Source organism: Callithrix jacchus, chromosome 21 (genome assembly GCF_049354715.1).
Source record: "Callithrix jacchus isolate 240 chromosome 21, calJac240_pri, whole genome shotgun sequence".
Taxonomy (NCBI): domain Eukaryota; kingdom Metazoa; phylum Chordata; class Mammalia; order Primates; family Cebidae; genus Callithrix; species Callithrix jacchus.
In genome coordinates this window covers 49320823-49336482 of record NC_133522.1, presented here as the reverse complement: position 1 = coordinate 49336482, position 15660 = coordinate 49320823, and the positions used below count along the sequence as shown (strand labels likewise).

Here is a 15660-nt window from a genome sequence, read left to right as displayed (position 1 = left end):
CGCCACTGCACCCAGCCAAGATCTAACAGTTTTATAAAGGCGAGTTCTCCTGCACATGCCCTCTTGCTTGCTACCATGCAAGAGATGCCTCTGCTTTATTTCTGTCTTGCCCTCTGCCATGACTGTGAGGCCTCCCCAGCCACATGGAACTGTGAGTCCATTAAACCTCTTCCCTTTATAAATTACCCAGTTTCGGGTATGTCTTTATTAGCAGCATGAGAACAGACTAACACAATGAGAAAAGATATTCTGATTTTCTCTTTTCCAGGAGGCAACAGAACAGCACTGAAACAAACCTTGGCGTAGGTCCCAGCTTCCTACTGACAAGGGCCCAGTGGCCGAAAACTGTCCATTAACTTTTGAGCCTCAGTTCTATCGCCTATACTGTAAAAGACTGATGGTTAGGGTCAGACCCAAGGTGTGGAAACACTAAGAATAAAGCACTATTCAGTTGGTGGCCTATTACAGTAATAATGGTCGCACTCTCTTCCCAGAGTCTAGTTACAGTCTGTCCCCTATTAAAACATCTATTTTCCATATATGTCTGTGTGTGTGTTCACCTAGGAATTTAACAAGCCAACGGTTTTTGAAGTATTCAAAGTAAAAGAGAGAAATGTTTATTAGCGAATAACCTTCTGAGCTCTGAAAGGCGAAGCACATTGTCCGTAGCAGTTTGCTCTCACCGCCCTTCTGTCTTCTTGAGGCTCAATCTCTTAAACTTAATACAACTGTGTTTTTACAACAACACAATATAGGTTTAGTTATTTCAAAACGAATGAGGTAGGCCGGGTACAGTGGCTCACGCCTGTAATCCCAGCACTTTGGGAGGCTGAGGTGGGTGGATCACCTTAGGTCAAGAGTTCAAGACCAGCCTGGCCAACATACAGTGAAACCCAGTCTCTAGTTAAAAAAATACAAAAATTAGCTGAGCGTGGTGGTGCATGCCTATAGTCCCAGCAACTTGGGAAGCCGAGGCAGCAGAATCGCTTGAACCTGGGAGGTGGAGGTTGCAGTGAGCCGAGATAGCACCACTGCACTCCAGCCCAGGTGACAGAGTTAGATCCATCTGTCAAAAAAATACAACACTCACACACACACACACAAACACACAAAACAAACGAGGTGAACGTTGAAGTGAGATATGCAGATATGTGAAACATCAGTAAGTTCTGAAATGAGCAAATCCAAGAGCTACCTCAGCATGCAATGAGCCCAGGAGCCATTTTAGATGCAGTTAAGGGTCACACTTGAACACACCCCAGTGCCAAAACATCCACATCTCCTATGTATCATAACGCTTGGGTAGAGAGAACCCTCACCCCATTGTTATTAAAAACGTATTTCCTGCATCATCTACACTGACTCCAAGATGTACTGTTACATGTCGCCAAAAAGAAAGCAGTGATGCAGATGAAACTTACCAGGTTGACTTCAGAATGCCTCGCATTTCAGTACCTATGTTTAGAGCTGCAGAACAGGTAAGATAGGCAGGGACTGTCTGTTTTCCTCACCGCCATATTCCCAGTGCCAAGAATAGCGTACATAGTAGTAGACAGTTGGCACTCTATAAATGTTTGCTAAATATATGAGTGAATGAATGAATGAATTGGGACAGATGAGCTTTACGAATGAAAGGCATGCAGAGTGATCATTTTACGACTGTCAGTACACAACTTGAACGGTTAGAGCATGAGCGCAACATTCTGTTACTTAAAGCAATACAAACATTTCCAATTTATTTTTAAAATTACAAAGCTACCCATTTATGTTGCTGCAGAACTGCTCATGTTTCAGGAAGAGTGAAATCTCAGATTTCCTTTATAATGCCTAAGACAAGATGCAAAAAAAGTTTCAGCCTGTCAACGGGAGTCAAATATCAGGTCCAGTTATTTCCAAATTTGTGTTTTGACTGTGGTGGGGCAGCGCTATGGCGGAGACCTTGTTTTCCTGTCCGTTATCACTGCCCATGATGCTCACAGTGCAGAGTTATTTTTTGAAGGCCCACTGTCCTCCATGCAATGTGGTGGTGGACAAGATGTACGAGTAACCCTGGGTGTGACAGGCACTAAGCAGACAGGACTCTGGGGCACTGGTGTAACTGGTCTTCGGCCCCTGCATAACCCCAGCATTTGCAAGTCCTGGGCTGGCTCACCAAAGGGTTTGAGCAAAAGGCTCTCTGCCTAGGCTGTCTTAGCCCCATACGTATTGCTTTCGGTCTTCTGCTCTTGCACAGGTCAGGACGTTTTATGGCTACATGTACTCCCACTTCTGGCTAAGAAAACAGATGGAAACTTACAGTGTCTCTGGAGAAGAATGACACATTAACAGATAAGTAAGAAGCAATGTAGCTAAGCACTACAACAAAGACACAGTAGATGTTTTAGAGCCCTGGAGGAGTAGGGCGAGGAAGGCTCTTTGGAGGAAGTGATGCCGAACTGAAGGTGAGGAAGACATGGGATCCTTTGCAGAGCGAACAGGAGAAGCAACGCCAGAGAGGTGAGAAATTGTGTGTTGTACGCCAGGAACCACGAACGCTTCTGCTGACGGAACACGAAGCAGTCACATGGGGCTTAGGAGGAAAAGCACCTGAGGACAGATCATGACTTGCAGATACTGGATTTCAAAAATATTGGTGATGTGGGATCAGATTTGTTTTAGGAAGATGACCCTGGGCTGGTCTGTGGAGGAGATTCGGGGGGGGGGGGGACACAAATGAAGTTAAGGCAACCAGTTAGGGAACATGTAGGTGCAGAAGTCCGGGGAGATGCAAAGGGCCTAAGGTCGGAGAATGTATTTCAACAGGAGGTGAAGGAGGTAGGGCTGAGGGGCACTGGATGTGGGTCAGGGCAAGAGGATGAGGAAGACAGAGGAGTCCAGGACAATCCTGTGTGTCTGGCTGGAGTCTGAGTGGCTGGTAGAAACTAGCAGCTAAAAGAAGAGAAAACAGGTGGCAGAGGAGCAGCAGCAAAGAGGCTTTGGGGGGAAGAAAACGGGCCGTTTTTTGGCATTCTGAGTGTGAGGTGCAAGGTAGAGACGTCAGGCTAGCAAGGCTCACTGGAGCTGCAAGCAGGAAAGGGCTGGGTCAACAACTTAGCTTTAGAAACCACCAGCATACATGGGGTACCCCGAACTGTGCCAGCAAACAAAATCTCGTAGGGAGACCCTAATGGAATCAGTCAGGAATTCTGGTTTTCTTTCCTTTTCCACCAGAGTTCCCAGGAAAGCGTATTTTCTTTTTTGGGGTACTCGGGTGATTTCTCTTCAAAATAAAACAAACTGAGAATATCAGTGGTGGGGAGATACTATCTGCTCTTCTAAGCAGATTCTAATGTATTAATACCAGCAGCAGCTAAATCACACTTAATCTTGCTGCAGCGTAAAACCTCTATCACACATTGTGGTTCATATCATATGGGCTCACTCAAGAGTTTACAAAAAATATTTTTGGATCAGGTAAGTGAAATCCTTCAACAGCAGTGCTGTGTGATCTGGCCACTGCCTACATCTCCAGCTTCATCTCATAACACTTTCCCCCTCCCCAGCTTACTGGTCTTTCAACCACTCCTAGGGGAGGGCATTCACTCCTTCCTGTCACGGCATAGGTGGTTTCCGCCCATCTCTCTTCAGATCCCAGCTGAACATCACCCAGTGAGGCCTTCTCAGAACAGCCTCTCACGAAGAGCAACCTCCTTCACTTTTTTTTCTATTACCTGTTTTTCTTTCTTTCTTCTCTCTTCTTCTTCTTTTTGTTTTTAGAAGACAAATTCTTGCTCTATCGTCCAGGCTGCAGAGCAATGGTGCAATCTCGGCTCACTGCAACCTTGCCCTCTCGGGTTTAAGCAAGTCTACCTCCCCAGCCTCCCGAGAAGCTGGGGCTACAGGCCCGCGCCACTGCGCCTGGCTAATTTTTGTATTTTTGGTAGAGACAGGGTTTCACCAAGTTGGCCAAGCTGGTCTCGAACCCCTGACCTCAGGTGATCCGCCCGCCTTGGCCTCCCAAAGTGCTGGGATTACAGGTATGATCCGCCATGCCCGGCGTACTACCTGGCTTTCATTCCCTTCACTACACTTACACGAGGTCTACTTTATTTGCCTGATTGTCTCCTTGCTTTATCACCAACAGATCCTCCAGAGAAGGGATTTTGTCTTCTCGCCTGCAGCCCCCGCACGTAAAGGTGCTGGTCAAAGAAAGGCGGGAATCACCGGCGGGACAGCAGGGCAGCGCAGTGATGCCAGATGCCGGTAAGCTGGGGAGGGGGAGAGTGTTATGAGATGAAGCTGGAGATGTAGGCAGTGGCCAGATCACACAGCACTGCCGTTGAGCTGCATCAGGGCAGCCCAGTGATGCGAGATGCGGGTCAGGGAATCCGCCCCATGTGGGTCTTTTCTCAGCTTCCCCGCTCACCGTGACTTTCGCAAGTAACAGAACCCCCTCAACCTGTTTCCTCAACTGTAAAAAGGCACTAGACAGCAAGAAGCAGTTCTGGCAGCGCGGAAACCGGAGGACACTCTCGGTGTCACGACAACGCATGGAAGCCGCGTTCCGCGCCGCCGCCCCTGCCCCGGGCCCGCCATGTGGCGCGGCTGACCGCCGCCGTGCGCCCACCTGTCTCCCTCTGCGTCTTCACGCTGATGTACTGGCGCAGCTTCTTCACCGCCCGGTCCCGGATGCCCTTCTCGCTGGACGCCAGCCGCTGGGCAAACTGGATCTCGGCCGGCTGCATGGCGGGGGCCATCGCGCCCGCTGGGGCATCCCCGGCCGCGCAACCCACAGTGCCGCTGCCGCCAACCGTGCACCGCTGAGCCGTCGCCGTCCGCACGAGCCGCGACTGCGCAGTAGGCGGCGGTGACGCGCGGGCTGATGGCGTCACAAAGGCGCCGGCGCTCGTGGTGCGTTCTGGGAGTGAGCGCGGCCCTGGCCCTGGCGGCCGTCGTGGCGGTCTGTCCCGCGTGTGCTTGGCTCCGTCGCTGCCTTTCGATTGCCAGAATTGAGGCTGTAGACGGCGAAGTTAGCCAGGGTTAGGACTTGGCCGGGAGGAGACGGACGGATGTTGGCAAACGGTCTAGGAATTTTTATTTGTTTGACACAAGGTCTTGCTATGTCGCCCATGCTGGAGTGCAGTGGCGCGATCTCGGCTCACTGCAGCCTCGACCTCCCAGACTCAAGCGATCCTCCCACGTCGACCGCCGGAGTAGCTGAGACTACAGGCGCGCGCCATCACGCCCCGCTAATTATTATCATCTTTTATAGAGACGGGGTCTCGTTGTGTTGCCCAGGCTGCTCTCAAACTCCTAGCCTCAAGCGATCCTCCCGCCTCGGCCTCTCTGAGCGCTGGGAGTACAGGCTGCAGCCACCGCGCCTGGCCACGGTCCAGGATCTTTTTTTTTTCTTTTTGAGACGGAGTTTGGCTCTTGTTACCCAGGCTGGAGTGCAATGGCGCGATCTCGGCTCACCGCAACCTCCGCCTCCTGGGTTCAGGCAATTCTCCTGCCTCAGCCTCCTGAGCAGCTGGGATTACAGGCATGCCCAGCTAATTTTTTGTATTTTTGGTAGAGACGGGGTTTCACCATGTTGACCAGGATGGTCTCGCTCTCTTGAGCTCGTGATCCACCCGCCTCGGCCTCCCAAAGTGCTGGGATTACAGGCGTGAGCCACCGCGCCCGGCCCGGTCCAGGATCTTTAGTCCCCTTTAGCACACCCCGTTGGGCCGGCAGCTCTCCTACGAAGTTTTTAATTGTGGAGCCTCCGGGTCCCCCCGGGTGGAGTCGAGAGTGGAAGGAAAGGCCGGCACTGGGGCCTGCTGAGCGGGTGGAGAGCGTTCCTTTCGCCAGCGCCAGCGGAGCCTCGGGCAGCTCGGCACGCCCCTACCCCGGAGCCCTGGTGCCAGTGCAGGGGCGCCCGCGCCGGCGTCCCGAGGCCTGGAGAGCACGCGCGCTTCCCGGGGGAGCTGGGCAGGGCGGGCTGCTTGGGAGGGAAGAAATCAGCTTTGGGTTCATGTATAACCCGAGGCCATCCTATAGCTTGCGGACTCGGCAGGCGTTAATGGCCTAGATGACTCCAAACGTAGTGTGTGGGGGGTTATGTACGTTAACCCCATTCAGTTATCTGGGCGACCTCCCGAGATGCCTGTGGCCAAATTCAACCCTTAATATGAAAGCGCCTGAATCCCAGCGAGGGAAGGCGGGCCGCGGAGGCGAGTTTCCAGCCAAGATTGCCCGTTTCAACGCAGTCCCCCTTAGGGCAGCACTCCCCGCCAAGCAGAAAGGACCCCTCCGATTTTTTTTCTTTTTTTTTTTTTTTTTTTGAGACGGAGTTTCGCTCTTGTTACCCAGGCTGGAGTGCAATGGCGCGATCTCGGCTCACCGCAACCTCTGCCTCCTGGGTTCAAGCCATTCTCCTGCCTCAGCCTCCCGAGTAGCTGGGATTACAGGCACGTGCCACCGTGCCCAGCTAATTTTTGTATTTTTAGTAGAGACGGGGTTTCACCGTGTTGACCTGGATGGTCTCGATCTCTTGACCTCGTGATCCACCCGCCTCGGCCTCCCAAAGTGCTGGGATTACAGGCGTGAGCCGCCGCGCCCGGCCCCGATTTCTTTCACATGACGCTTACAGCAGGGGCTGACTTTCCTTCTGCTTCGTAGATAACAAGTTTAAAATCCGGGCTCAGCCGGAAGAGCCAAAGCGCGTCCTCATCACGGCCGCTCCTCGCCCCCCAGGCGGAGAATGCCGCTCAGGTTCTGCGAGGTTTGAGCCTCGTGGCTCTCCGTTCCCGACCCCCGTGGACGCGTTCCCGCGCTTTCTGGCGTGAGGGGTCAGAGGTCGCCGCCTTCACGCAAGGAACGTAGCGCAGGGGGCGGCGGCCATGGACGAAGCGAGCGGCGCTCAGGAGGTCAGTTGGGTCGGGGAGGAGGCCCCGGCCACTGGCACCCGCGGAGCCTCGCCCGCTGCGCTCGCGGTCGGCCCGCTGTCCCGTGCTTGGGGAGGCCTGGAGACCGGGCCCCGGACAGCGTGGGCTGCGGCGGAACGGGGTGGAGGCCTGGGCGCGAGGCGACTTCGCCTGCAAAGCCACGCGGGGGCCGGGTCTGTTTGGCCGCGCGCGGTGGGGCCTGAGTGGCGCCAGCGCGGGCGTGGGAGCGTGGGATGGATGGTCCCTGCGCTCGCTGCCCCGCGGAAGCCCGGTTTCCCTGCGGAGGGCCGCTCCGGGACTTGGCGTCAGGCTGAGAGAGTCTGCCCCGCACAGAATGGTTTACATTTCCCTTTTCAGACGGAGTCTCGCTCTGTCGCCAGGCTGGAGGGCAGTGTCGCGACCTCGGCTCCCGCAGCCTCCGCCTCCCGGGTTCAAGCGACTCTCCTGCCTCAGCCTCCCCGGTAGCTGGACTACAGCGCGCCACCACACCGCATAATTTTTGTATTTTTAGTGGAGAAGGGGGTTTTACCACGTTTGCCAGGATGGTCTCGATCTCCTGACTTCGTGATCCGCCCGCCTCGGCCTCCCGAAGTGCTGGGATTACAGGCGTGGGCCGCCGCGCCCGGCCTCTGGCCATGTTTCCGTATTTGTGTAGACACGGTCTCTGTTGCTCAGGCTGCTCCAACCCCTGGCCTCCCAAAGTCCTGGGGTTTCAAGTGTGAGCCACCGTGCCTGGCCTGTGTGCACTTACTGTTTTTCACATCTGCCCCCTTTCTGAAGGCTGAAGCCTCAGCTTTGAAAACGTTTATATATACATAGAAATGGAGCAGAGCATGCAGTAGGTGAAAAGGATTTGAAGCAGTTATGAACACAAGAGGCATGAAAGAAAAGGAAACAAGTTGACTTGGGCTGGTTTTTTTTTTTTTTTTTGTCATATGAAGAGAAATGTAATAAGATCTGCTTGTTCTTTTAGCACATGGGAACCAAAGAGGAATTTGTTAAAGTCAGAAAGAAGGACCTGGAACGGCTGACAACTGAAGTGATGCAAATACGGGATTTCTTACCCAGAATACTAAATGGGGAGGTGCTGGAAAGCTTCCAGAAATTGAAGATTGTAGAAAAAAGTGAGTCTGCATTTTTAGCAGTCATTGGTGGTGACTAATTTGTTCTGGTAGATTTACCTTAGGGAAGTAAGTAATTGTAAACACATTTGAAGGCGCTCGTATAGTCCTTGTGATGACATTTGGGAGAGTCCGATGACCTAAGAAAAGGGAGGTTTCCTCAACATAGTAACTTGGGCATGTAAGTTGGTGGTAGAGGAAACGTTGCCAGTTTTCTGAGCATCTATTATCAGCTTCTTTCTCTCTCTCTTCATTGGCAGAAGAAGTTTACACTCTGTAAAGCTCTGCTCAGGAAATTAAGTACTTACCGTGTAAGTTAAGGATCGTGCCATATGGAAACCTTGCATGGAGTTAACTTGTCAGTAGAGATAGCTGGAAGTGTGTTCACTTACCTTTAGGTGGATGGGTGAGTCACTTTCTAGAATTGGTTGAAGTTTAGGCTTTCTGGTGTCCGTTCAGCCTTTTGAGATTTGAGCCGCGCCGTTATAGGAGACTACGGAAGTTCCTGGAGATTGACTCAGCCCTTGGCTGACTGAGACTGAATCATGTCAAATCAGCCAAATCACAGCGTGACATTTGGTGGTTAGCCCTCACTGTGTGCCCCCTAGAAAAGGTGCATCCGGAGGGCCCAGGCAGGCCTAGCACTCGTCCATACAAGGAGGTAGCTCACCCCAAGAACATGAGTTTCTGTCTTGTGCAAATGTATCTGGTGAGTAGGCCAGCCATATCCAGTTGGAAGGGATAGTGCCTCGCGCTGTTTACATTGTCTTTGGTTTCCTCAGATCCATTCTCTGCCTTGTGGTGTGCTCTGGGAGGTGAATCCCTGCAGTCAGGGTTCCCCCAGTTACCTTGCTGGGTGCCAGTGGGGGTTACCAATGGAAGGTATTGCTGGGTGGAGAGGTTGGGTGGGTGTTTCTTCCTGCTCCCTCCCTGCTTTGCCGTGGTGGGGTGGCAGTAGCTGCATCCCTCCACAACGGAGACTCCTGTCTAGAGCCCTCTTCCACTGTCCTAGCTCTTGCTGGACTCCAGTAATGCTGTTTTCTCCCACCTGCTTCTTTGGCTCTAGGGCTGTTGCTAGTCCCTGGGTGCCTCACTGTCCCCTGGTGGTTCCTTTATCTCTGTTCTCCCCTCTGTAAGTGGTCCTCTCAGAGAAGTCTCAACATCTGTGTTGATTTGTCTTTCCTACTGGGACCCTGCCAGATATGTGCCATGTCATTGGCTGCCAAAATGTCAGGTCATTGACTTCGTAATTTCTGATTTCATGCCCATCCATCGACTTTTTGAGATGAGTCATTCCTTGTGCATTTATCTTCAGGAAAGGAAGGTAAATAGACATACACCAGTAGCAGTGTATGGCAGCCTGCTGGTTGGTTATATTCTCACTGTAAATAAATAAACTGGCATTCTGAAAAATACATCGGGGCCTCGTGAGTTAATTAACATGAGTGTCTTTAGTGATCATTCTCCCTGCCAAAACCAAACCCAGTGAGGGCCACAAACAAATCTGTGGTCACTTGACCACAGTCAGACTTGGGGAGATCTGATCTTATAGTCCCGGCCTCCCCAATGCTATAGAGTCACCTTTTTCCATGATCTCGGGCGATTCCTGCTTGTTCTCCTTTGCTGATGTATCCTCTGCTTAGCGGCCTTCAGATAGTGCCTGAGGCTCAGCCCTAGGCCCCTTCTCGCCTCGCCCCGTGGCTTCTCCCTAGGCAGCCTCATGCACACTCACAGCTTCAGCTACCGTCTTGATGCCAGCGGCTGGCTGCTGGATTTACTCTCTAGCCCAGCAGTCTCCTCAAGCTCAAGGCCGTGTGTCTGACGCCTGCCTGGCATTTCTTCCTGCTTGTTTCACCATTATTTCAAATTCTGAATGCTTGCTCTACCCTAATTACTAGTCTGAGGTCACCAGGAACAGACCCGCAGTCTGACAGAGTGAGGTTTATGGCTCTTTGCAGTGGGGAAGACCACACTAGAGCACCAGAGAAACTAGGGCATTTCAACACAGAAGAAGATAGAGCTGTTACTGGACTTGGAGACGAGTGGAATTAGGTGAGGCGTAAATGAAGCAAAACAGAGCTGTGTCTAGAGGGACCAGTATCAAGTCTGACTGTGAAGTGGACCCAGGTCCTGTTCCCTTGAAAACTACAAAGTTCAAATAGATGTGGCACATTGTTCTAGCAATCCTTACTTGAAGCTCTGCAGTGGCTGGAAATAGTCTCTTCTGTGTCACAGTGACTTAGATCCTGCAGGCAAGAGTGGAATCTTCTTCCTGGTGTAATTTCAGACAACAAAGTTTCTGACAGTCCGGAATTTCAGAGTAAGGCTTCTCAGTTTATAAAAGTTAGCAGTCACTTGAAGGAGAGATCGTTGTGACACTTTACAGTTGCACTGTCTTTGGGAGACACATTTTCTGTTCACTTGGCACCCGACTTCATCTGTGTGTGTTACTCCAACCTGACAAAAGTCAGGACAGTCTTTTGCTTTCTCGGTGCAAGCTTATTTTTACTTCCTCTTGTCATATCTGCCTCATGCTATCCATCCCCTACCCCTGTCTTACACCGGCCTGCCTCAGTCTCCCCAGAGCATCGCCTCCCAGACTAGAGACCCGGGAGGCTTCCTTGTCATCTGTCTCTCTTCCTCACTGCTCCCCGCAAAACCTGCCTGGTGGTGCCTCTGATGAGTGTGACTTGCTGGGTGCGTCCTGAATCATCAGCCTGCGTCCTTCTCCAATGCTGTGTTCTGCCTCTTCCTGGCAGCCTCTTCACTGCCACTCTCCAGTCCCTTGGACACAGTAGTAGCCTGAGTAGTTCCTGGCAGTTCAATCTGATGATGCCATTCACCTGCGTAAGTCTCAGAAGCTTCTCTGCTTTTAGGATAAAGGACAAAAAGCTAAAAACCTCACCCAAACTCACCCTCATCCAAAACCCTATGTGGCTTAAAAGGCTTTGTATTATTGGGCACAGCCTCAGCCCAGAGTCACTGCCCAATCTGATGACCTAGATGTGACCCATCTTCCTTTTAGATGTCATCATAGTACCCTGTGCTTCTTCAGACAACATGGTTTTATTTCCATTTTACTGTATCAGTTGGTGGGAGTGCGGGGCCCTTGCTGCCTGTCATTCTCTCCCTGGCTGCATGTTTCATCTTGAGGGACTACCCTGCTGTCTCTGCATGTCCTTCCTTCTTTTTCTCTTTTTTCAGACCAAGTCTTGCTCTGTCACCTGGGCTGGAGTGCAGTGGCATGATCTCGATTCACTGCAACCTCTGCCTCCTGTGTTCAAGCAGTTCTCCTGCCTCAGCCTCCAGAGTAGCTGGGATTACAGGCATGTGCCACCACACCTGGCTAATTTTTTTATTTTTAGTGGAGACTAGGTTTCACCATGTTGGCCAGGCCAGTCTCAAACCCCTGACTTCAGGTGATCCTCCCGCCTGGGCCTCCGAAAGGGCCGGGATTATAGGCATGAGCCACCGTGCCTGGCCTGCACGCCCTTTCTAGTTTGCTGTGTTATCTCATGAAACTCACACATGCTCCAGGAAACGTGGTATTAAGAGAAAGGAAGGATCAGAGTGGACTGGGCTGGTTTCAGGAGGGTTACTGTGGCCTCGAAAGGCATCTTTTATCTAATTTTGGCTCTTGAGTTCTTCAATTTGGGCAACATGAAGAAAAATAAACATTCTTCTTTTTATGAGGCCTAGATCTGATAGCCCTCCCCAAGCTCTCCTAGGAGCCTGTCTCCCTGATCATGTTGGACATGACTAAGAATGGAGTTGTACAGACGAAACCCACAATTGTGCAGTATGTCAGCTGGCAGCAAGAGCCATTTCTCATACTGATGCTTCTCTCCCATTATCCCTGTGGTCTGGTATCCATCCGTTTGCTTCTTCTGGAGGTTAATATGTGCTTTCCATCTTTTTTTTGAAACGGAGTCTTGCTGTGCCACCCCGGCTGGATTAGAGTGGTGTGATCTTGGCTCACTGCAGCCTTCGCCTCCTGGGTTCAAGCGATTCTTCTGCCTCAGCCTCCCAAGTAGCTGGGACTCCTGGCACCCACCACTATGCCTGGCTAATTTTTGTATTTTTAGGAGAGATGGGGTTTCACCACATTGGCCAGGCTGGTCTTGAACTCCTGACCTTGTGATCCGCCTGCCTCATCCTCCTAAAGTGCTGGGATTACAGCTGCGAGTCACTGTGTGCTTCCAATCTTAAGCAGTGACAGAAGGCAACCTGAAGGTAGAAACGAATGGAGGCACGGAAGGAATAGGCCTGATTTGAGAAGCTTGTTTTCAGAGTCTGGGTTTAGTTCTGTTTAGATGGGTTCAGGCATAAAGTAACTTGTAAGCCAGCTAGAGGACTTGAGCTCATAGATCAAGTAGTGAATGGGGCTTCATTCCAGTTGGAGCACAGCGTCTCCCTTTGGGAGGACTGGGCAAGGTAAGCGGTGCTTTGGAAGGATACGGACGAAGGTGTTGCCTGTGAGTCTTAGGGAGTTGATGAGCACTGGGGAGAGGCATGATCCATAAGGGGAAGGGGAGATGTTGTAGGCTAGGGTGGTGGCATGTGTGACAGTCACACATGGGACTGAACAGGACTGATTGCAGGTTCATTGGCTAGTGTCTGATGGCTGCGTGGGATAAGGACTGGGGTACAGCAGAACTGGGGACAGTAAATGAGCAGTTCATAGAAGACAGTCTAGATTGTTTTTAATTTGAGGTGAGTCAGCTGTGAATTACCACACGGAAATAACCATGAAAATGATGACGAAAGTGATTTTTTCAGGGTCATGTTTTTCTGTGTGAATGGAGGGTGGCTCTGAGGGATTGGCAGAAGACGACTTAGAGCATTCGTCAAGGAACGTCTTGGGCTTCATTAGTGTGTGGGACTGCGGCTGTATGAATGGAATGGAAGGGACGTTTGATTTTTCTGGTGGTGAAGTCTGGTGGTGAAGTGTCGTGATTGACAATGGGAAGTGAGACGATAGAGATTCGGGATCATTATGTACTGCCTGCTAGTTAGTGTCTAAAAAATGGGGATGGTAATGCTTACCTCATAGGATACAGCAAAGTTTAAGATGAGAGAAGCTCTGTAAGGTGTGTGCCCCTGTGCCTGGCTCATGGACTCCTCGGTAAATAGCGCTTCCTCAGATGGTGGGGGAAACTATGGGAATAACCCTTGGGGAAATGAAGAGACTCCAATTCAGAGCCCAGCAGCTTCGCTTTTAGGATAAAGAACATTGTCACTTCCTGAGTTTCAGAAAGATGTAGGGAGGTTTGAGTATGGCTCATCTACGTTTGCAAAAGGTATAAGTCAGTCCAGGTGTGGTGGCTAACACCTGTAATCCCAGCACTTTGGGAGGCCGAGGCGAGCGGATCACTTGAGGTCAGGAGTTCAAGACCAGACTGGCCAACATGGAGAAACCCCTTCTCTACTAAAAATGCAAAAATTAGCTGGGCATCATGGCGGGTGCCTGTAATCCCACCTACTCAGGAGGCTGAGGCAGGAGAATCACTTGATCCCAGGAGGCGGAGGTTGCAGTGAGCTGCGATTGTGCCACTGCACTCCACCCTGGGTGACAGTGAGACACTATCTCAAAAAAAAAAACAAAGATGCAAGCATGACAACACTATAGGCATCCCCATTTTCCTTGAGAAGGTAGTGGTGGTTAAGTGCTCAGGAACATAGCACCCTGTGTTTTCTCTCATCCCTTCTTGTGCTTTATTCATTCCACAGTGGTGACGAAATCAGTGGTGTCAAAAATTTGTTTAAAACTAGGAAAATCCTGTTGTTTTTTTTTAAATAAAATTTTATGTAATAGTATATGGTGGTTCTAGGTGTAAAATAGATGAATATTGTGTTTTCTGCACATTTTTAGAATTAAGTTTTAGAACATGCACTTACAAAATCAGCAGGTACAATGAAGGTGGTGTGATGAAGACAGAATTCAGGACCCGAGATTTGGAGGATATTTGGAGGGTCATTTTCAGCCTCCAGTTTGTTTTTAGTTTTGCATGTGAAGTAGCAAGACGACAAATGCCACAGATAAGGAGCTGCAAATGGTGAAGTTTTCAAATAGCTCCGCGAGCGTCGCGAAGGGACTTTCCAGTTAAACTGACACTGCAGCTTGAAACAACAGGAGTCAGACATTTCTGTTTTACAATTAAATCACTAGGATCTAGCAGTTCCGTGCTTTCCTTGATTGGAAATTCTTCATTTCAGAGAGAAATGACAAAAAAGCCATTCAGTCTGTTTAATTTCGTGCATTATGTTGCATTCGAAGGGTTACATGATATAATGAAAGAGAAAACAGCAATTTGACGCCCTAGTGGCAGTCAGGTATTTACTGAAAGTCTCAGAGGAGCTGGAATTATTTTTGTATATTGACAGCACACCTAAAATTTTGGTCCCATTTCTGAAATAAAATGTTAAGTAGTTTTAACCTTTTAAAACTTATTTGTGTATTTTTTGATATTAATGTGAACCAGCCTTGTTGTGGTCATTGTAAATATCAGCAGAGAATACAGACTAGTGCAGCCGTGATACACTGGTGAGAGATTTGACCAACAGTGATTTTTTCCTTTTTTTTGAGACAGTGTCTCCCTCTGGCACCCAGGCTGGAGTGCAGTGGCGCCATCTTGGCTAACTCCGCCTCCCAGACTCAATCGATTCTCCTTCCTTAGCCTCCCAAGTAGCTGGCACTACAGGTGCATGCCATCACGTTGGCTAATTTTTGTATTTAAAATTTTTTTCAAAATAAAACAGCCATAACAAACAAAAGGCCAGGCATGGTGGTGCACACCTGTGATGCTGGCTACTCCGGAGGCTACGTGGGAGAGTGGCTTGAGCCCGGGAGGTGGAGGTTGCAGTGTGCTGAGATCGTGCCACTGCCTCCAGCCTGGGTGACAGAGTGAAACTCCATCTCAAAAAAAGAAATGTTTTAAAATTAGATAATTGAATGATAAGCAAATGTGACAAACAAGTGTTAATAGTAGGTAAGTCAGGGTAAAGAGATATATAGGCATTTTTTTTGGTATTAGTTTTTGTGAATTTGAAATTACTTCCAAATAAAAAGTTTAACATTATAAAGTAGAGCTATTAATTAGCTGTTCATGGAACTGTAATTGTTCCCCAGGTACTCTTAGATTCTTAGCAGTAGGATTAGAAGACCACTGTACTATGTGATTTCTTTTTTTTTTAAATTGCATTTTAGGTTTTGGGGTACATGTGAAGAACATGCAAGATTGTTGCATAGGTACACGCGTGGCAGTGTGATGTGCGGCCTTCCTCCCCATCACCTGTATCTGGCGCACTATGTGATTTCTAAAGCGTTTGTAGGATATTTTGAGATTGATTTCCTGAGAGTTTGATATGGGGTACCCCTGTTTTAGTTCTGCAGAAATAGGAACTTGAGAGATACCCATGAAGAGTGGAACAGAAGAGTGAGGATCAAGAAAAGGATTATTACTTTGACGCAGAGTTTACTGTGGCCCAAATGAAAGAACATCAGAGTGTGTCACGTCCATATCCTGGCAGGGAACAAAAGGAGAAAACAGAGAAAATGAAGAGGTTGAGGTGTGATCAGGCATAAGGGAACCAGGGCCTGGAGAAAGAGGCATCCGGGAGCTAGCAATATA

General features: G+C 49.9%; 2 protein-coding genes across 12 annotated transcripts in view; one reads left to right on the top strand and one right to left on the bottom strand.

Annotated features, from left to right (window-relative positions):
* Positions 1 to 4833, bottom strand: part of RRP1B (ribosomal RNA processing 1B) — a 35540-nt gene extending 30707 nt beyond the window's left edge. For 3 of the 4 annotated variants that reach the window (XM_002761460.6, XM_008986755.5, XM_078358703.1), the window contains exon 1: positions 4607 to 4833. In XM_002761460.6, the coding sequence (XP_002761506.3) occupies positions 4607 to 4736 (130 nt within the window). In that variant the 5' untranslated portion in view covers positions 4737 to 4833. Of the gene's footprint in view, positions 1 to 4073; positions 4248 to 4606 lie in introns of all 4 variants that reach the window. The other variant, XM_078358702.1, reaches the window with a different exon arrangement.
* The window catches only part of HSF2BP (heat shock transcription factor 2 binding protein), a 105908-nt gene continuing 92618 nt past the window's right edge, over positions 2371 to 15660 (top strand). For 2 of the 8 annotated variants that reach the window (XM_002761461.8, XM_035283305.3), the window contains exons 1-3: positions 4900 to 5018; positions 6643 to 6890; positions 7882 to 8032. In XM_002761461.8, coding sequence (XP_002761507.4) covers positions 6864 to 6890; positions 7882 to 8032 — 178 coding nt within the window. In that variant the 5' untranslated portion in view covers positions 4900 to 5018; positions 6643 to 6863. Of the gene's footprint in view, positions 2497 to 3625; positions 4017 to 4123; positions 4243 to 4899; positions 5062 to 6642; positions 7082 to 7163; positions 7370 to 7881; positions 8033 to 15660 lie in introns of those variants that run through there. The other 6 variants (XM_035283300.3, XM_035283298.3, XM_035283299.3 and 3 more) reach the window with 6 other exon arrangements.